Source organism: Notamacropus eugenii, chromosome 3 (assembly GCF_028372415.1).
Source record: "Notamacropus eugenii isolate mMacEug1 chromosome 3, mMacEug1.pri_v2, whole genome shotgun sequence".
Lineage (NCBI taxonomy): Eukaryota > Metazoa > Chordata > Mammalia > Diprotodontia > Macropodidae > Notamacropus > Notamacropus eugenii.
Genome location: NC_092874.1, coordinates 362,723,189 through 362,745,729, shown reverse-complemented (window position 1 = coordinate 362,745,729; position 22,541 = coordinate 362,723,189). Strand labels below are relative to the sequence as shown.

The 22,541-nt window shown below is 36.2% G+C and overlaps 1 protein-coding gene across 13 annotated transcripts in view; it reads right to left on the bottom strand.

The window, feature by feature from the left end:
* The window catches only part of LOC140496935 (uncharacterized), a 325,087-nt gene that overhangs the window by 110,551 nt on the left and 191,995 nt on the right, over positions 1–22,541 (bottom strand). For 10 of the 13 annotated variants that reach the window (XR_011964454.1, XM_072597351.1, XM_072597350.1 and 7 more), the window contains 2 exons: positions 12,321–12,468; positions 10,905–11,048 (listed from right to left, as the gene is read on the bottom strand). Coding sequence is in view for 12 of the 13 variants with exons in the window: in XM_072597351.1 (XP_072453452.1) it covers positions 10,905–11,048; positions 12,321–12,468 (292 nt within the window). In the remaining variant the exon portion in view is untranslated. Of the gene's footprint in view, positions 1–3,644; positions 3,999–4,542; positions 4,707–10,904; positions 11,049–12,320; positions 12,469–22,541 lie in introns of those variants that run through there. The other 3 variants (XM_072597356.1, XM_072597358.1, XM_072597361.1) reach the window with 3 other exon arrangements.

The window sequence follows — 22,541 nt, the reverse complement described above, 5'->3', positions numbered from 1 at the left end:
TTAAGGGAGGAAACAGTCAGAAGTAAAACAGACTTTTGAGGAGGGGAAGGTAGAGAAAGAGAGAGAGAGAGTTAGCAGAAGAAAATAGAACGGAGAGAAATAGACTGTTAGTAATCATGACTGTAAATGCGAATGGGATGAACTCACCCATAAAATGGAAGTGGATACCAGAATGGATTAGAAATCAGGATCCAACAATATTTTGTTTACAAGAGCCACATTTGAAATAGAAAGACCAGAGAGTTAAAATAAGGGGTTGGGGCAGAATCTTTTATGCTTTGGCTGAAGTAAAAGATATAGGGGTAGCAATCATAATCTCAGACAAAGCAAAAGCAAAAATAAAACTAATTTAAAAAGACAATCAAGGAAACTACATTTTGCTAAAAGATAAACAATGAAGTAACACCACAAATTATATATAAAAATATAAATATTCATATTATATATAAAAATACAAAAACTTGCTACAAAAACAGCAAGTTTCTCTGATAAAAACTTCACTTCTCAACTATATGGAAAATTGAGTTAAATTTATAAAAATCAGAACCACTCCTCAATTGATAAATGGTCAAGGGATATGAACAGGCAGTTTTCAAAAGAAGAAATCAAGACTATCTATAGTCCTATGGAAAAAAATGCTTCAAATCACTATTGATTAGAGAAATGCAAATTAAAACAATTCTGAGGTACCACTTCACACCTATCAGAAATGGAAGGGATGAGGAAAAATAAGTACACTAGTAAATTACTGGTGGAGTTGTGAAGTGCTCCAACCATTCCAGAAAACAATTTGGAACTATGCCCAAAGGGTTATAAAACTGTGTATATCCAATACCACTACTAATCTAACTCAAACCTGCTTTTTCAGATTAATGACATTGACTCTGTTTCACATACTCTGCAGTCCAGAAAATTAATCTACTTCACTACTGAAGTATATTCTCCATCCTCTATGCATTTTCTTAGATAGTTCCTCCATGCTTGGAATATATTTCTTCCCTACCTCCACTTAGAATCCTTAGCTTAAGGGTAGCTAGGTGGCACAGTAAGTACAGCACTGTCCCTGGAGTCAGGAAGACTTGAGTTCAAATATGGTCTCAGACACTTAATAGCTGGGTAACCATGGACAAATCACTTAATCCCAATTGCTTCAAAAAAGAAGAAAAAAAATACTTAGCTTCCTCACAACTCAGCTTAAGCACCACCTGTTACATAAGGCCTTTCTTGATAGCTTAGCTGGACCTCTAAATAGTAATTGTTTCTGTTTTACCCAGGAAACCTGAGGGTCTTCCCCTACCAGTCTGATTTTTTTTTTTATTAAAGGGGCCATCCGTTGAGTAACTACTTGAAGAAGCCTATTCATTGAATGAGGGTATCTCACTCAAAGTAAGAATGTGATAAGATTTCAGCCTAAATGGGTCAGGGGGTCTCCCAGTGCATCCTAGGCCATCTCCAGTCATCCTGATGAATATCAGGCCACTGGATCCTGATGGTTTAGGAGAAGAAAGTGAGGTTGGTGACCTTGCACAGCCCTCCCTCACTTAAATCAAAGTCAACTTCAAATCATGTCATCATCTTGATATCATAGTCCTCTTCGAGAAAGACAAACACACACACACACACACACACACACACACACACACACACACCAAAGAAATTTTAAAAAGTTAAATGACCTATATGAACAAAAATAGCAGCTCTTTTTGTGCTGGTAAAGAATTGGACATTGAGAGATGAATTGCTCATCAATTGAGAAATGGCTGAATAAGTTGTGGTATATGATTTGTGATGAAATACTATTGTGCCATAAGAAATTATGAGGAAGACTGGTTTCAGGAAAAAAAAAACAAAACATGGGAAGATCTATATGAACTAATGCAAAGTGAAGTAAGAAGAACTGGGAGAACACTGCATAGCAAGCGATATTGTAAAGATGGTCAACTGTGAAAGCCTTGGCTACCCGAATAAAGATAACGGTCCAAGATAATTCCAAAGGACTCAGGATGAAAAAATGCTATCCACCTACAGAGAGAGATCTGATGGACTCTAAGTGCAAACTGAAGTGTAATTTTCTTTCTTTCTTTCTCTTGCTTTTTGTATCACAGCTAATATGTTTTGCATGATTCCACATGTAAAACTGATATCCTCTTGCTTTCCTTCTCAGCAGGTGAAGGAGTGGCGAGAGGGAGAGAGAATTTGGGACTTGATATTTAAAAAGAAAAGAATGTTTAAAATAAATCAAAAATTATTTAGAAGGAAAGAAAGAGAAAGAAAAGAGAAAAGAAAAACATCTAAAGTATCTTGAAGATTTATAGAAAATCAGCCATTGGGAAAGATTACTATGTGGCAAGCAGTTTCAAACAGTGCCATTTCCCAAATACATACAGAAGAACATGCTGAGGACCTATAATTCATTATTAACATTTTATTTCTTGTTATAAAAATTTGAAGGAGCTTAGTTTCCAGTATCTCCTAAAATTCAATCTAAATTATTTTTTTCAAATGTAAGCCTCTCATAACTAATAATAAATTATATTTAATAAATAATTGTTGAAATGCTCTATCTCCAGCCCTGGCCTCTCTTCAGAGCTTGCTATCTACATCTCTCCAGAATGTCTCCACCTTGAGTTCTCACCAACAATTCAGACTCATCAATTCCAAAACCAAATTTACGATCTTGCTTAAAACTCTTGTTCTTCCTCATTCTGTGTACATGTGCGTGTGTGTGTGTGTGGTACCACCATTAAACACCCTCTCTAAAACTTTAGTATTTTATGTGACTCTCCCTTAGCACTCACCTTTCATATCCAATCATTTACCAACTCCTCCTGATTTTGCTTCTTCAGAATCTCTCAAATTCTTTCCCTTATCTCAATTCCTAACGTCAAAACCAAAGTCTAGGGCATCATTACCATTTGCCTGGAATGTTAAAAAGGTTTTCTTACAATATACCTCTATTATGTTCCCCTCCACACCAATCCTCATACCATTGACAGAATTCTTAGTAATGCATTAATCTGGACATGTTATTCCTCTGCTCAAAAATATTCTGTGGCTCCCCGCTACTTATCAAGCAAAAAAATCTTATGGCCTTTCACAGTTTAGGACCATCCTACCTTTAAAGTTTTATCTTATATTTCTTCCCCATTCCACAACCTCTGCTTTCTACATTTCATTCAAACTGAATTAATTTCTATTTCCTGTACCAAGACCATACTTTGCAGCCTCTATAACTACCTCATCCATTACCTGTTTCCAGATTGTCTTCTACTCTTCATTTATGATCCAACTCAAATGCCCTCTATTCATAAAAGACTTCTGCAATCCCCAACCCTCTTCCAATAAGTAATTATAATAAATAAAGCACCTTTGCACAGTGCCTGGCACATAGTAGGTGCTTCATAAATGCATTCATTGCTTGGCTGATTACATATTATATATTTCAGTATACATCTTTGTACTCCCAGGACAGTGTATGCCACATGAGGATATGAACCCTCCTTCCTTCTCAGTGCCTAGTGTGATGCTCTATACACAGTAGGTATTTAAAAACTGTTTACTGAATTGCATTTTAAATTGAATTTGAGTTAACCTCTGCTCTTGGAACACCTGTATTTACAATCATACATCAATGACTTAAATAAAATCCTGGCATAAATAAAACAATTCCACTGTCAAAAAGGAATTATTTTACCTAAGGCAAATGTATAATATAGAACATAGCATTTAGCATTGAACAAACATCAATAATCCAAAGTAAAATAAAGTTTCAGCCTGATAACTATCCAACAAGCCAACATTATCCAGCCTCTCTTTAGACAGTGGAGCCTTATCCTTTATATTCAGCACCCAGCACAGTGCCTGGCACATAAAAAATGCCTGCTGATTAACTGACTGAAAAATTGTAACTGAAAATGATGGAAAATAAATACCAGCTATGGGCAAAATCAGCTGCAACTTCAGCCTTGGTAAACAAGTCAGCATTCTTTCTCCTGGACCTAATGATAATAGATATTAATTGTGAGAACTATTCATCTGAAAGCAGAGCATAATTATCCATTTCTGCATTGCCACTGTTATAGCACAGCTCTTGTACATGTATACTTAGGCATCATTTTATCTGTTCAATAACTGAACAAAACATTGTGTGTGGAGTATAATACATTCTTTAGATATTTTGAAGCTTGAAAATGCCCTTTGAAAATTATTAATTTATTTGGTAATGCATGACATACTTTTACATTTTCAAAAGCAATTTTTGAATTTCAAAATATGTGTTTTGTCTGAGATTAGAACAATTGTTCCAACAGCAATGAGCAAGCTGCATGGCTTTAAATGCAAGGTGACACTAAGGCTCTCCAGGGATGGCAATCATGGTTTCCTTTCTTCTTTCCCAGATAAAAATAATTTGTGAATTCCCATACTATCTCTCTCAGGAAAAGTTGCAAAATTTCAACATTACTCTACCATGAAGCCAACTGAGCTACTTAATGTTTTCCAAATCTAGACTACTCCTCATTGCTGTATTTCAGAAGACAGCATGGTATGATGGAAAGAGCTCTTGCTGGGGAACTCAAAGACTTGAGTTCTTGTTCTGATACTAACAAGCTACAATATGTTGGTTGTTGCTGTTGAATTGGTTCAGTCAGTCCAATATCCATGTGGTTTTCTTGGCAAAGATACTGAAGTGTTTATCATTTTCTTCCCTGGTGGATTAAGGCAAAGAGAGATTATGATTTGCCCACAGTCCCACAGCTAGTTTCTGAATGTGAATTTGAACTCAGGTCTTCCTGACTCTAGGTCCAGAAAGCACTCTACTCACTGAGTCACTACCTCCTATAATATGTAGGACAAGTTATTTAAATTCTCTTGCCTCAGATTCTTCATTTGTTCCCCCAAAAGTGATCAGAATACTTTCTCTAAGGCTCATTTCAATGCTACTATTTTATGATAAACACAGCTCTCTTTAAGGTAGCACTATGTAGTGTTGAATGCTTTTTCCACCAAACAAGTGCAGGACTTTATAGCCCTAAACCAATTCTAGATTTCAATCCAGCTGAAAAGCAAAGTATAGCAATCAATTTACTATAGGTTATTTTTAATAAAGTCCTCAGCTATAGTTTATTTATATTTATATGTATATATATATATATATATAATATATATATATATATATACACACACACAGCCTAGTTATTTTTGCATTGATGGAATGAAGCCAAGAAGTACTGGAGAATACACATTCAATTTTGTTTCCTGCTATAAAAGCTGGAGTAAATAAAACCTTATGAAGAGGGAGAAAGATAGAGATTTGCTTATGTTGAAAATGCTCCAGCATAAATGAGGTAACCATTTGATTAGATTCAAAGGATCAAATTTGGTCAGCCTGACAAAATGGACTTTATTCAAATATTATTAGAAGTTTCATATTAGAAGATTAAACTAAATGTGAAAGTAGTTACCCAACTGAGATGGGCTGGTGCAGTGGAAAGAATGATAGGGTTGGAGTGACAGTACATGGGTTCCCAACTTGGCTCTGCTTCCTGGTTCTGCTATTTCCTACTTTCATGATGTCGGACATGTGACAACCCTTCAATGACTCAATTTCCTCATCTATAAAATAAGGGCATTGGGCCATTATGACTTCTAAAATTCCTTTCACCTCTAAATATATGTTCGTATGGTCATAAATGGCTTTAAAAAAAATAAAGTTTGGTCTTGTTGTATGCCCCCCCAAAAAAAGACACATGTAAAATTGTAGAGATTCAGTGGCACTATATCAGAACTTGAGTTCAGGGAAATAGAATCATCTTACCAATTATTCTAAACTATCACCTAGCCCATATCTTGAAATATGGAAAACTCAATTTTGTTCTGCACTCTGCTTTCAATGTCAAAGACAAACAAGTAGATGGCAGAGATTTATAAGATACTCCCATACAGCAACATCCAATTTACATTGCTCATCTAAACTTTTGCTAGTGACAGCACTGTGGGGTTGCAAAATTGTAAGTGATATTCATAATGATGGCCATGGGGCAGTGCAAGATCTTGAAATGCCTTCTAAATAATAAAAGACAGATTAAACTCTGTTCTCTATATTATTTTACTATGAAATTTCCCAATGGGGGTCAGCGCTGGGTGATGTTGTCTTGATGCCAATCTCATGAACAACCTTCAGGAGGGAAGAATGCAAAGAAATTCCCCAAGTTTCTCTCTGGCCTGAGCATGGAAGGTGTGGGGAGAATCATGGAGTCAATTAATAAAGAACGGTGCTCCCACCATCCCTCTGAACATCACCCCCCAATACTTGTATTTTTATTCTTAACTGACAAACTAGGTATTGTAAATATAGTGACTATCAATTAAGTTTAATATTCAAATAACTATAATCCCTAATAATAAAACCACTAAATGACAGCAATTACTCTTTAAAAATTTATTTTTAAAAAACTGATATTCTCCCTGAGTCACAGGATATAGTGAAGTAATCAAAAGTAGAAAAAATAAATCTTGCATCTGAAAGCCACTTCTGAAGGCTGTCTAATCTGTCCATTTATTTCTAAAGAGAATTGAATTCAGAGCATCCGAAAAAAGTTACTTTTATGCATTATTTTCCACAGTTTCTGGGGAGAGATAATTTCCCTCCCACCCTGCCCAGTAAGACATTCTAGCATAAAAAGAACTTAAGATAATTGCCTTGTGACCTAAATCTTCACCATTCTGACCTAGATCCAGATTAATGTCAATAATGAATCTCTTGAAATGATGCATTATTCGAATTTACACTGGATATTTCCATTGTGGTAGAATAAATTCTCTTATTTTATATAACTGCAATTCAAAGAGTATGAATTCAAACACATGCAAACCTCGCACTCAGTTCATGACTCACAGTAATTTGGATCAAGTTGGAGTCAACTCAAGTGTAGAACATTGTGAGTGTTAAATTTCCAATGCTAAGTAGATGATTCTCTATCTCCCAAACTTTATAATACAGTTGAGGATTAGTATTTCATTTATGAAAATTGAATGTTTACACTTATTTTCTGCTTTTGAATGAAGTTATTAAGGATTTAGATGTTGAAATGCTAACAATATTAGCAATACCATGTTATTTCCAGTATTGAAATAGTGATATATTCTGCATATTCTAATTTTTAAAATTGATGTTTCATTGCCAATTTCTGTAATTCTATTTTGTCTTTTTCCTGAAACGAATCAACTTTTAAAAAAATAACCAAAGGATCAAAGATCTAGGATTTAAGGGAATTTTAGAAGTCACTAAGTCCAACTTCCTTCTTTTATAGATGAGGAAACTAAGGCCCAAAGAAAGAAAGGCAGCTTCTTCTCCGAAGTTTCCATTCCACCTGGATGACAGAGCTGGACAGAATCTTATAATCATCTCATTCTTTGAAACAATCACTAACTGAAAGATCATTGTATTAATTAACAAATAAATATAAGCAACATTAAATCAGTAGAAAGTGAAGTTACTAGTCTTAGGCAAATTCCTACCCACAACTTTTGTTAGCATTATTAGTACTCTCAACATGAGCAAACAAGAAGAACATAGATCAAGAAATGCTGTGGTTTTTTTTTTGTTTTTTGTTTTTATTTAACTTTTAACATTTATTTTCACACAATTTTGGGTTACAAATTTTCTCCCCTTTTATCTCCTCCCCCCCCAAACCCGAGCTTTCTAATTGCCCCTGTGACCTATCTGCTCTCTCCTCTATCCTCCCTCCCTGCCCTTGTCTCCGTCTTCTCTTTTGTCCTGTAGGGCCAGATAGCTTTCTTGACCCCTTAACCTGTATTTCTTGTTACCCAGTGGTAAGAACATTACATTTGGTCCTAACACTTTGAGTTCCAACTTCTTTAGCTCCCTCCCTCTCCACCCCTTCCCCTTGGAAGACAGGCAATTCAATATAGGCCATATCTGTTTAGTTTTGCAAATGATTTCCATACTAGTTGTGTTGTATAGGACTAACTATATTTCCCTCCATCCTATCCTGTCCCCCTTTACTTCTATTTTCTTATGGTCCTTTCCCTCCCCATGAGTGTCGACCTCGTATTGCATTCTCCTCCCCATGCCCTCCCCTCCATCCTCCCCCCCACCCTGCTTGTGCCCCTGTCCCCCACTCTCCTGTATTATGAGATAGGTTTTCCTATCAAAATGAATGTGCATTATATTCTTTCCTTTAGTGGAATGTGATGAGAGTAGACCTCATGTTTTTCTCTTGCCTCCCCTCTTTATCTCACCACTAATAGGTCTTTTGCTTGCCTCTTTTATGAGAGATAATTTGCCCCATATAACTTCTCCCTTTCTCCTCCCAATATTTCTCTCTCACTGCTTGATTTCATTTTTTTTTTAGTATATGATCCCATCCTCTTCAATTCACTCTGTGCACTCTGTCTCTATGTATGTGTGCGTGTGTGCATGTGTGTGTGTGTGTACTCCCACTCAGTACCCAGATATTGAAATGTTTCAAGAGTTACAAATATTGTCTTTCCATGTAGGAATGTAAACAGTTCAACTTTAGTAAGTCCCTTATGATTTCTCTTTGCTGTTCACCTTTTCATGGTTCTCTTCATTCTTGTATTAGAAAGTCAAATTTTCTTTCCAGCTCTGGTCTTTTCATCAGGAAAATTTGAAAGTCCTCTATTTCACTGAAAGACCATTTTTTCTCCTGAAGTATTATACTCAGTTTTGCTGGGTAGGTGATTCTTGGCTTCAGTCCTAGTTCCTTTGACTTCTGGAATATCCTATTCCATTCCCTTCTATCCCTCAATGTAGAGGGTGCCAGATCTTGTGCTATCCTGATTGTATTTCCACAATACTTGAATTGTTTCTTTCTAGCTGCTTGCAATATTTTCTCTTTCACCTGGGAATTCTGGAATTTGGCCACAATGCTCCTAGGAGTTTCTCTTTTTGGATCTCTTTCATGCGGTGTTCTGCGGATTCCTTGAATATTTATTTTGCCTTCTGGTTCTAGAATCTCAGGGCAGTTTTCCTTGATAATTTCATGGAAGATGATGTCTAGGCTCTTCTTTTGATCATGGTTTTCAGGTAGTCCCAGAATTTTTACATTGTCTCTCCTGATTCTATTTTCCAGGTCAGTTGTTTTTCCAATAAGATATTTCACATTATCTTCCATTTTTCGAATCTGCGCGGTATGTTCTGAGATATCTGTCTTTCTCATAAAGTCCTTAGCGTCCATCCATACCATTCCAGTTTTGAAAGATCTATTTTCTTCAGTGAGCTTTTGTATCTCCTTTTCCATTTGGTTAATTCTGCTTTTGAAAGCATTCTTCTCCTCATTGGCCCCTTGCACCTCCCTTGCCAGCTGAGTTAGGCTAGTTCTCAAGGTGCCAATTTCTTCAAGATTTTTTTGGTTCTCCTTTAGTAGGGAGCTGATCTGCTTTTCATGCTTCTCCCTCATCCCTCTTATTTCCCTTCCCAGTCTTTCCTCCACCTCTCTAACTTGATTTTCAAAATTCCTCTTGAGCTCTTCCATGGCCCGAGCCCATTGGGTGGGCTGGGACACAGAATCCTCGATTTCTGTGTCTTTGCCTGATGGCAGGCATTGTTCCTCCCCATCAGAAAGGAAGGGAGGAAGTGTCTTTTCTCCGATAAAGTACCCATCAATAGTTTTATTTCTTTTCCCTTTTCTTGGCATTCTCTCCAACCAGTGACCTGACCTCTGAATGTTCTCCTCACACCCACCTCGCCTCCTGGTCCTCCCAGCCATCGTTTGGGGACTGAGATTCAAATGCTGCTTCCCGCCTTAGGGTTTTTGGCGGGGGCAGGGCTGCTATTCAGTGTTAAATTAAGTTCAGGTGCTGGGGTCAGGGGCAGGGCCACCTCTCTGGCTCAGTTCCCTCAGGGGGTTTATGCACAGACCTTCCACAATGGATCCAGGCTCCTGCCCGTTTGGGGAGCCCCTGTCTGCAGCCCCCTCTCAGCTTCTATCTCCTGGGGGGGCCTGAGCCATGGGGGCACCCCACTCCCCTCTCAACCCGCCAAAGAGACTCTCTCACCTACCCCCGTCAGTCACCTGTTGGTGGGGGGGCTTGTGCCGGTGCTGAAGATCCCGTCTCTGGAGCCTTCTCAGATCTGTGCCTCTCGGAGCCGCGGCCGCCGCCGCCGCTGCAGGTCCGGGCTGGGCTCTGCGTCTGCAGCGCAACGGACCTTTTGCGAGAGGTTTGCAGGTCCCTCTGTGGGTGGGGGAACCCGCGTGGCTGCTGGTGATCCCGTCCCTGTAGCCCTCTCGGATCTTTTCCTCTCAGTGTCTTGGCCGTGGCAGGGCTGCACTCTGCTCCCAGTCCCGGCGCCCGGTCCACGGCGCGAAGGACCCCCCGCGAGAGGTTTGCAGGTCTCTCCGGAGCAGAAATCTCCCTCGCTCCAATATTCCGTGGTCTCTGGGTGCAGAATTCGCCCTGGGTTGGTCCCCTCTAGCCGTTCTGAGGTTTGTGGGTTCGGAGCTATGTGTATGTGCGTCTTTCTACTTCGCCATCTTGGCTCCGCCCAAGAAGCTGTGTTTTAAGGTGAATTGGCATAGTGTGTGCTATGTAAAAAAGGCATTAATTATTGCTATTCATGGCTCTTAACCAGGGCAAAGGATCTCTCTGACTGGGGGCATTAAACAATCCTTGACTGGACATAAGTAAAAATTAAGTATTACACAGAATTTCTTTAACTGACTTTTGAATATAATGATCAAGTTGCAAAGTCACCTCTAGAAGAAAAACTAACTTACAAAGTACTAAGATGTCAGTTTGTCACACAGAGACAAATTATTTTCTTCTTCAGATGCCTGCCTTGTTTTCACACACTTACAGTACAGCCAAAAAGGCAATTTTTCATTCTGTGCTGCCTCAAGTTGAACAAGTAAAATTGTTACCTTCATGCTGTAGATTCTCTGGTGGAGTCAAAGTGTCAACTGCCTCTTGAATCTGTTCTGCATTGTTTTTCAAAACAGTGAGAAAGCTTCTAAAAGCAGTGTCTGATGGTTCAGATGTGAGGTTTATATAAGAGGAAAGAACATCTGCAAGAGGGAAAATACATACTTAGAGAGAGAGATCCACACACACAAACATATATATGTAAATATATACGGATGTGTTTATGTGTGTGTATTTATAAGGGAAAGCTAGGTGGTGCAGTGGATAAAGTGTGGGGCAAGAGTAGAGAACCTGCAGCCTTCTAGGTCCTTGGGTGCAGCCTTCTGACTGTGTCCAGGTTTTACAGAACAAATCCTTATATTAAGGGGATTTGCTCTGTGAAGTTTGGATTCAGTCAAAGGACCACATCTGAGGACCTAAAAGGCCACATGTGACCCTGAGGCTGAAGATTCCTCATCTCTGTGGGACCTGCAGTTAGGAAGATCTGAATTCAAATCCAGTCTCAGACACTTACAAGCTGCATGACCCTGGACAAGTCATAAATCAGTGGTCCAAATGAAAAAAATATATGAATGGATAGACAGGTAGATAGACAGACAGACAGACACATACACCATGTACTTACCTGCTACCTGTTTGCTCAGATGGTATTAACTGTTCAAAAATTGAACTTACTAAAAATGACAAGAAGATGAAAGAGCCTTGGAAAGTAGATAAAGAAATTACTGCATAGTAGCAATTATCTTTCAGTTATGGCAAGAAAACTGTTGTAAGGAAAGGAGTGTTGGAAAAAGCTGCCTTTTCCATTTCTGAAAGCCAGAACATCAACAACTGGCAATCTTCAACATTGACTTGAATCCTAAGGGTGAATATTCTAGCATATGCACTTTTGAGCAGTTTCAAAGCTAAAATGATAACGCCATCATTTATTTAAATAATACTTTATAGTTTCCCTCCCAGCCTGATGTCTTTCTTTCTCTTGGCCTCATTAGATGGGCTACTTCTTAAACAGGCCTCTTCAATGAATGGGTGTTACCTCACCCTAGGTGAGTACCTAAATAGACCTTGGACTAAAGGGCCCAACCAAGGTCATCTCCAATCATCCTGATGAATATCTGGCCACTGGATTCAGATGGTTCTGGAGAAGAAGTGAGGCTGGTGACCTGCACAGTCCTCCCTCGCTCAAAATAAAGTCAAGTGCAAGTCATGTCATTATTTCTCTGATGGCATGGTCTTCTTCAGCAACAAAGGATGAACACAAAACAAAACTTTATAGTTTACAAAGCACTTTCTCACAACCTCTGTTGTGCTATGACACTAGCACTTTCATGATTTGGTATTTTTGCTACTTTCCAAATAGCATGTGCAGCTGGAAATTATCTTAAGACTTGGATGTTGACTGAACTGTTACTCACCTCTTAGTGGGGAACACAGAACACCATCAACATTTGCCAAAAAAGAGTGGTAGGCTTGCTTTATACCATCAAAAACAGCTTTGGTGTATTTAATTTGGAGGTTATAGATACTTCTATGGAAATTAACTTCTGCTTGTAAGGCATTTATCTGAAATTCAAAATGTATAAAACATAAATACAGTTACTTATGCCAAGTAAAAATAGCTAAGATGAACCAGAAACATAGCCTACTTCTAGGTAATGGCACGCAATAAATAAAAGACTTAAAATGTGAATTTAGTCAATGGATTCCTATAGGTCCAACTGGCATTCTTCCACAGTACCGGAATTATATCTACACAACCAAAATAGTAGCATTATGGTAGGTATCTCTAGTTATTTTTGCCAACTTCAAAGTCAATGTAAAATACCTCACAGCCAATCTAATTAGATGTGTCTTAATTAGCAACTAGTATAGTCTGAAAAACCAAACTGACAAAAATAAGAGTTTGTCTGATGGTATTCTAATCACCAAGAAAAAATGGCGGCCAACTAGAGGCACATTTCATAGAGACAACTAGGAGATGAAGTCACTGCTGATCAGAAGCTAGATCAGAAATAGCTTTCTAAGTATGTCTAGTGTTCCCTAAAGTCAGGAATACGTTGTTTTTAATTAAAGTATTCAATTTCTACTTTGCATTCAGTAAAAGGAAGAGTCCAAAAGAGTAGAATCCCAGCTTTTGAATAAACAGAAATGGAAATTGACATATTTCAAAATTTTCTTTGCTATATGACTTTCTCAGGTCTTTGATTGTCATAGTCATTTAAACTCTAAAGAAATGATATGATTTCCATATGATTATAATCATTTTTTTATTTTATAGGCCTTTAAATTAAATACCTGAAGATCACAAATTTGTGAGAAACGAAGACTTGTCTTTCTCAAAAAATCCAGGCTATTTGAGCATTACAATCATTTTGGTTACCAAGTCAACTTTACTTTTATTAGTAAAGTATACTTTTCTAAAAACGTGGATTTGACAATATTATGAAGGATACAGGTCTTCCATAAATTCAAAAACAAACATTGAGAAATGAGGTTGCTGAGATAAATGAAACATTTGGGATAGATTCTAAATAGTGGATAGAAGAATTTTTCTTTGGTATACTAGACATTAGTAAGTTACTATAAGTTTTTTTAAAGAAAGAATAAGGTACTGGGAAAAATCAGCATGATTCCTCTCAAAACTGTATAGGATGGATAAGAGTAGAGTGAAGCTAAAGAGAGATTAGCTAGAAGCATGTTTCAGTAAAGTTGAGGTATGACATGATGAAAACTTAGACTAAATTATTCTTTAAATATAATAGAGGGGTTAGACCTGAGAAATACTTCAAAACGCTTAGCAGGATTTGATAATGAACCGAATATAATGACAAATCTTTATCCCTTAAAAGACAAGAGGGGCCTGATTACTAAACATTTCTCATCATGTTACAAATATAGCCATATAGCCAAACCTGCCTTTTTATAGCAATCAATTCAAGTTGATATTTCTTAAGTGCCTACAATATGTTAAACACTTGCCTTTGTATAGAAGAGGACTTATTTCCACATGATTGCACTATGAAACAATGCAAGAAACTGTATTGATATATTCTTTTTTATCAGAGAAAAAGGAATTTGGGAGTTGAATTTTTGTGTTTTTATTCTTCTTGTTCTTTCTAATTGCCCCTGCAATTATTCATGCTTAATTTCATATTCTCTCTCTCTTTCTCTCTCTCTCTCTCTCTCTCTCTCTCTCTCTCTCTCTCTCTCTCTCTCTCTCTCTCTCTCTCTCATTCTCTTCCCTTTTCTCACACTTATATTTCTCCCTTCCACTCTTTTCCCTCTTCTTTCTCCTTCCCTCTTTCCCTCCCTCTGTTTCCTGAATCAAGTTTTAGACTACGGTTTTTAAAAAAACAGTTTAGAGAATATTATTTTTCTTTTAAGAAAGACATTCATTTCTTAAAAAAAAATTCTCATACTTCGTGAGATGCAAACTACCTTATTATATGGTTTTACTATGGAGTAATCCTATAGGCTAGCTGGAATAAAGTGTTTTGATATTTTTAAAAAATAATAACATGAAGATACCATGTAGAAAATAATTTGCTGCTTTAAGAGAACAATCTTTGTCTGAACAAATGCCAAGTACAAAGGATGACTCTTATTTTATTTTAATCATAAAATGCTGTAAGAACAAAAAATTAGACAGACTTTGGGGAAGCAAAACATGAGTTGTAGAGATGACAAAAAAATACAAGAGGTACTTATTCTCAGAATCTTTATGCTAACCTATGTGGAAGGACCAAGGGAAGAATGTGTATCTCCTGTATATAGTGGCAATGCCCATCAGTTTAATTCTAGATGTCAACTCAAAAGCTAGAATATTCAATTGAATAATACTTATTAAGCAATCAGCCAATTAAAAAGTATTTACTAAATGATTCATATGTGCTACCACTCTGCTCAGCACTAAGATTCCAAAGAAAACCAAAAACATAGTTCTTGCCCTCAGGAGCTCATCTTCTAATGAGGCAGAGAACATGCAAATAGCTGTACATATAACACATATGTATGTACATACACAAATAGCTATTAATACAAAATAGTGTACATGTAAGGTAAAGGCACTAGAAGACGATGGAGGTGAGGAGAGGAATGGGCCAAGAAAAGTTGCTTGCAGAAGATGAAATTTCATGAGTCTTGAAGGCAGCATGGGATGCCCAGAGGTAGAGGTCAGGAGGAGAGCATTCCAAGCACAGAGGACAGCCAGTGAAGTGACAGAGTTGGAAAACAGGGTTTCATATTTAAAGAATAGCTAGAAGTAACTGCCACTGGATCTTAGAACACATAGAGAGGAATGAAACATAAGAAGAATGGAAAAGTATGAAGTTTGTGAAGAGTGCTAAAAGCCAAAAAAAAAAAAAAAAAGAGGAATTTATATTTGGTCCTGGAGGTAATGGGGGCCACTGGAGTTTATTAAGTTAGGTGGCAACGGGTTTAGGAAGATCATTTCAGCAGCTGAGTGGAGGAGAGATTTGGAGTAGAATAAGATTTGAAGCAGGGAAATTAACCAGCAGACTATTTCAATAGTCCAAGAGTAAGTGCTGAAGTGCTTACTATGTGGCATTCATTGTGTTAAATACTGGGGATACACAAAAAAAGCCACAAAAGACAGCCCCTGCCTTCAAGGAACTTACAATCTAAAGGAAAGACAATATGCAAACCAATATATACAAAACAAGTTATCTAGAGGATAAACAGGAAATGAGAGGGAAGGTGCTAAAATTAAGAGGAGCTGGGGGAAAATCAGGATTTTAATTGGGGTTTAAAGGAAGACAAACTGAGGAGCTCAGTTTGTAGAGCAGAGAAGCATCTTCCAGGCTTTGACAACAGCCAAGAGAAATGTCCAGAGTTAAGATATAGAGTATCCTGTTCCTGGAGCCAGGAGGCCAGTGTCACTGAAACAGATTATTTGGCAGGAAATAAGGTATAGGAAAATTGGAAAGGTAGGAGAGGGCTAGTATATGAAGAATTTTGAAAGACAGAAAGAACATTTTTTTCTTTTTTTTAAATTCTGAACTCTTTTCTTGCCCCTCCTCTGCATATTGAAGAGGAAAGAAATATACTCCCAATTACACATATGAAGTCATGCAGAACATATTTCTGTTTTAGCAATGTTCCAAAAGAAAGAAGAAAAATAAAGGGAAAACTATGCTTCAATTTGTATTCTAAGTCCACTGTCTGGGGGTGGATAGCATTTTATATCATGAATCTTTTAAAGATGTAGTGGATTATTGAACTGATCAGTTACTCAGTCTTTCACAGTTGATTATCTTTCACAGTATACATCTGTGTATACATACACATTTTATACATCTGCTAATGTATAGATTTTTCTGCTCACTTCATTTTGCATCAGTTCATATAAGTCTTCTCAGTTTTTTTCTGGAACTATTCCCTTCATCATTTCTTATAGCACAATAGTATTCTGGCACATTCATAATTTGTTCAGCTATTTCCCAACTGATAGGCATCCCCTCAGCTTCTAACTCTTTGTCAACATTAAATACTTTTTGTACATTTGGATCCTTTTCCTGTTTCTTTGATCTCTTTGGGGTATTGACCTAGTAGCGATATTGGTGGCTCAAAAGCTATGCCAGTTTTATAGCCCTTGAGGTATAGTTTCTTGTTTGCCAGAATAGTTGGACTAGTTTACAAATCAACAAACAGGGACTTAGTGTACCTATTCCCCCACATCCCTTCCCACAATTGCCATTTTCCTTTTCTGTCATCTTAGCCAATCTGATGGGTCTGATGTCGTTCTTCAGAATTGCATCATTATATTTGCATTTCTCCAATTATCAGTGATTTAGAGCATTTTTATGTGGGTATTGATAGCTTTGATCTCTTCCTCTAAAAACTGCTTGACCATCTATCAATGAAGAAATGGCTTTGATTTTTATAAATTTGGCTAAACTCCTGTAAATTTGAGAAATAAGACCTTTATCAGAGAAACTCGCTGTAAAAGTTTCCCCCAATTCCCTGCTTTTTTTTTAAATTTTGGCAGCATTGATTTTGTTTGTGGAAAAAACTTTTGAATTTTGTGTAATCAAAAATATCCATTTAACTTCCTGTAAACCTCTCTATCTCTTGTTTGGTCATGAACTCTTTTTCTATCCAGAGATTGGACAGGTAATTTCTTCCATGCTCCCCTATATTATTTTTTTTATAATTTTGAGCTTATCTTGGTGTACAATGTGAGATGATGGTGTATGGCTAATTTCTACCAGACTACTTTCTAGTTTTCCCAGTATTTTTTTGTCAGTGAGTTCTTGCTGTTATAGCTGAGTTCTTTGGATTTATCAAACACTAGGAAACTGGGGCACTTTGCCGCTATATATTGTGTACTTAATCTATTCCACTGATCAACCTTTACATCTCTTATCCAGTACTAAATTGTTTACATTATTACCAACATGTAATTTTGAGATGGTTACTGCTAGGTCCCCTTCTTCACATATTTTTTCATCGGTTCTCCTGATAGTCTTGAGCTTTTGCTTCTCCAGATGAATTTTTTTCTAGCTTTATAAAGTAATTGTTTGGTAGTTTGATTGGTATGGCACTAAATAAGTAAGTTAATTTAGGTAGCATTGTGATACTGGCTCAGCCTGCTCATAAGCAATTAACATTTCTCCAATTATTTAAGATCTTTATTTGCGTGGAGTGTTTTGTAATTGTGTTGATATAGTTTCTATGTGTCTTGGCAAGTAGATTCCCAAGTATTCTAAACTGTCTTCAGTTACTGGAATTTCTCCATTTTTTCTTGCTGGGTTTGTTTGGTAATATATGGAAATGTTGATGATTTGTGTGGGTTTATTTTACCCTTCCATTTGTTTTTCTTGTCTTATTGCTATAACTAGCATTTCTACTACAATACTGAATAATAATGGTGATAACAGAAATACTTGTTTCTTGGCTTTACATAGATACTGCTTATGATTTTAAGAAAAGCTCCATTTATTCTTGTGCATTCTAGAGTTCTTAATAAGAATGGGTGTTGTGATTTATCAATAGTTTTTTTCCTGCATCTATTGAGATAATTATGTGATTTTTGTTGTTTTTAGTGTTGTCAATTATGCTTATAGTTTTCCTAATACTGAAGCAAGCTTGCATTGCTGGTATAAAGCCAGCCTGGTCACCTTGTGGTGTATTGCTGTGATCTCCTTCCCAGGATTTTATTTTAAAATTTTGATCAATGTTCACTAGGGTAATTAGTATTTTTTTCCTGCCTCTGTTTTTGTTCTCCCTAGTTTGGGTATCAAAACTATATTTGTGTCACAGAAGGAATCTGTGTCTACTTTTTCAAATGGTTTATATAAAATTGGAACTATTTGTTCTTTAAATGTTTGTTAGAATTCACTTGTAAACCCATATAGTACTGGAATTATTTTACTTCAAGAGCTCATTTATGGCTTGTTTGATTTATTTATGTAAGATAGGGTTAAATATTCTATTTTCTTTTCTGCTAATATAGACAACTTATATGTTTGTAAATATTCATCCATCCCAATTATATTATTATTTGGGGGGGGGCATAGTTGAGTAAAATATTTCCTCATAATTGCTTTAAATTCATCTTCATTGGTTGTACATTCACTCTTTTCACTTAATACTGGTAATTTGGTTTTCTTATTTCTTTAAACAAAAATCAACTTATTTTTTTCCATAAAGCTAGCTCCTAGTTTTATTTATTAGTTCAATGGCTTTTTATTTTCAATTTTATTTGTCTCTTCTTTTATTTTCAGGATTTCTGTTTTGGTACTGAACTGTATGGTTTTTAATTTGTATTTTTCCTAGGTTTTTTTTCATTTTTCATTTTTTTTCATTAATCTGTTCTTTCTCTCTCTTATTAATGAAGGCATCTAGAAATAGAAATTTTCCCCTCACCCTGGCTTTGGCTGTATTCTACCATAATATGCTGTCTCATTAATATTATTATTATCATCTTTAATTATTTTTTGTGATTTTTTCTTTGATTCACTCATTCTTTATGATTAGATTATTTAATTTCCAATCAATGTTTGATCTATGCTCCAAAGGCCCTTTATTGAATGAAATGTTTTTGTATTATGGTCTGAAATGTGTGCATTTAATATTTCTGTTATTCTGCATTTGTTTGAGAGATTTTTAATGTGCTGATACACTATCAATTTTTGTGAACATGCCATGTACAACTGAGAAAAAGTATACTCCTTTCTATTCCCATTCATTATTCTCCAGAGTTCTATCATCTCTAAGTTGTCTAAAATTCTATTCACCATTTACTTCTTTCTTTTGTATATTATGGTTAGATTTATCTTGATACGAGACGGGCAAATTGAATTCCCCTACTGTCTTTTTCCACCTGTAACTCTAACTTTTCCTTTAAGAATTTGGATGCTATGCTATTCAGAGCATATATGTTCAGTATTGGTATTAATTGTCTGATACCTTTTAGCAAAATGCCATTTCCATGATTATTTTTCAGTCTATTTTTCCCTTTTTCTTTGTCTGAAATTATGATTGCTACCCGTGTCTTTTTTATTTCAGCTGAAGTATAATAGATTCTGCTCTAGACCTTTATTTTAAAACTGTGTGTCTTTTTGTTTCAAGTGTGTCTCTTGTAAATAGCATACTGTTGAATTCTGATTTCTAATCTATTCTGCTATCTTTTTCCATTTTATATGTGAGTTCATCCCAATCATATTCATAGTTATGACTGTATATTTCCTTCCATCCTTTTCTATTTATCCTTCTCTTTTTTTATCTTGCTTTTTCTTCAGTCTGTTTTGTTTCTGACCACTGCCTCCATTAACCTACCCTCCCTCTTAATCACTTCCTCCTTTCTCTTAGTGCTTTCCTCTCATACTTCCCTGTTGGGTAAAATGAATTCTGTATCCAACTGTGTGTATACAGATTTACATACATATTCATTATATATGTGTGTATATGCATGCATATATACACATATGTATATATACATATATATAATTTCTCCCTCTCTCCCCACTCTATTTGATTAGAGTAACGTTCAATCATTGCTCATTCTCTCCCAGATTTGCCCCAACCCTTGTAAAAATTCTTCCTTGTGCATCACTTTTTGTGAGATACTTTTCTCCATTCTGCCTCTTCCTTCGCCCTTCTCCCAGTTCTTTATTCTTTTTCACCCTTCCATTCTTAGTTCAAAACCATCTCAACATAATAAGCTCATACCATGCCCTTTGTCTAAGTAGCTTCCTTTTAATTTCAACAGTGATGATAAAATTCTTAGGGGTTATATTCTTAGGAATGGTTAGTTTAACTTTATTAAGTGTCTTATGATTTCTGACTCATTCTTATCTTTTTATGCTTCTCTTCAATCTTGCATTTGAATATTAAATTTTCCTTTCACATCTGGTCTTTTCATCAGGAATGCTTAAAAATCTACCATTTTATTAAATATCCATTTCCCCCTCCTCATCTGGGCTTCCTAGCTTTTCTGATTGCCTTCAGGTCCCATCTGAAGTCCCAACTCCTATAAGAAGTCTTTTCTAATCCCTCTTAATTTCCCCTGGTGATTACTTACTATTTTTCCTTTATATAGCCTATTTGGACATAGTTGTTTGCATACTGTCTTTCCCTTTAGATTGTAAGCTCCTTGTGGGCAGAAACAGTCTTTTGCCTTTCTTTTTATTCCCAGTAATTAGCACAATGCTTATCACATGGCATGTGTTTAATAAATGCTTATTGACTAACTTTACACTATTTTAATCAGAAGATAATTAAACAAAATTATTTTCATGGTTGCATTTTTCAAACAATATTTGGTGGTAGAGTTGTATTTGTGCCCATACGCATGGGAGAAGTCTTATGGGAGATCTTTGAAGGTTATGTTTGGCTCTGAGTGAAATGCTTTGCTACAACTGAAAAAGAGCAAACTTAGCAAGGGCTTGTATTTTCTATATTAATCAACTGTTTGATTATGAAGATACGGTATACCATTCAAATTCATAATTGAAAATAGGCCTATGCTCTTCTCATATTTTGATCAAGGATTTCTATGTGAGTGTAGAACATTCACATAAATATTTTTAAAATGATGAGAAATCTGCTGTGCCTTCTCATGATCAGACCACATGGAGTACTGGGTTCATTTCTATGTGCCTCTATGTAAGAAGGACATTTATTGGTAAGCTGGGAAGTACTCCAAGGAGGGTAACAAAGATGGTAAAGGTCTTTCAGTCTATGTTATATGAAAAGAGAATAAAAGAACTGAAGGCAGGTGTGGTATATCCAAAACTACTGCATTTGGAGTGAAGACCTGAGTTCAGATCCCTACTTTGATACTCCCTGTATGAGTTTGAACAAGTTACTTAATCTCTTGGGGTCTCAGTTTCCTAATCTGCACAATGAAGAGGTCCAAAGTCTAAATCTTTGATCTGTGCTTAGTTTGGAGAAGTCAAGACTCAGGGATGACAAGAAAGATTTCTATAAATATTCCAAGGACTATCATGAGAAAGAGGAAATAGGCTTGACATATTTGAACCCATAGTTACCAACAGTAGCAATAGGTGGAATTTGTAAAGGGTCAAATTTAGATTTAAAGTCAGGAAAAACTTCTTAATAATTAGACTCACTTTCATGTTGTAAGTCTGTGAAAAGGTAGACATAGGGTTAATAGATTCTAATATTTTCTCAATTGTCTCTTTTATTGATAATATCCATTTTTAAATATTTATTTGCTATATATAAATGATTGTTTTAGGTTTAGAGGATATCTTCATATCCTTTGGGATATCTAAATGATTGGTTCCTTACTATCTTCAAATTTATGTTACTTTCAGTATGATTTTTTGCATATATGTATATATTTTTGTATTCATGTATATACATTTTTTGCAAGGCCCAGTGGCTCTTCCCAATTTCATTTCTAGGCACTGAAGTGTTAGAGTATAAATGTGGTGGTTCCCCTGTCATTGATGATAAAAGCCAATTGCTACAGAAATACTAGGAACTTATTTTTATTTTGCACTTGTTTGTCCTTTCATCTTTTAGTCTCAGGCACAAATGTTCTTACAGTGCTCTGACGTGGCTTCATGGCAAGCTTTATGCTACTTTCTGAGGTAATTTCGTTGCTAATCTTGTTTTATTCTCCTTTGTAATGTAATGTAAGACAACCTGTATTTTCCATCAGTGATGACCTGGGCCACCATATCTTGTCACTTGGCAAGAAGAGTAAACCTTTGCTGGATGTGGTAGTTTAGGGGCTCTTTGAGCTTCTTAACTATTTTGGCTAAATGTCCCCATAATGATGATAATCAGAGATGACAACTTTAATTTCATGCATTTACAGTTTTTCAGATTCAGTAATTTTTTTAAACTTTTGAGATGACTGATTTCAAGAAGGTCTAAATTATGAAGGAAAAATATTGGTAGGTCATTTTTAATTTTCCACCAAAATTATACCCCAATTCTTTATCTTGGCATGAAAGTGAGCCTGGATAAGCCTTTTTAAAGGTAATGGCAATGGAAAGCAAGCCCCATCCAGCCTAACTATGATTGAAAGGCTTTGAATGTGAGATGTATAAGATAGTACATCTTCATCATGCAACAAAACTGCTCAAATTTAGAAAGGCTAATCACCAGAAGGTTGGCCAACTGTGAAGTATTTTTTTTTT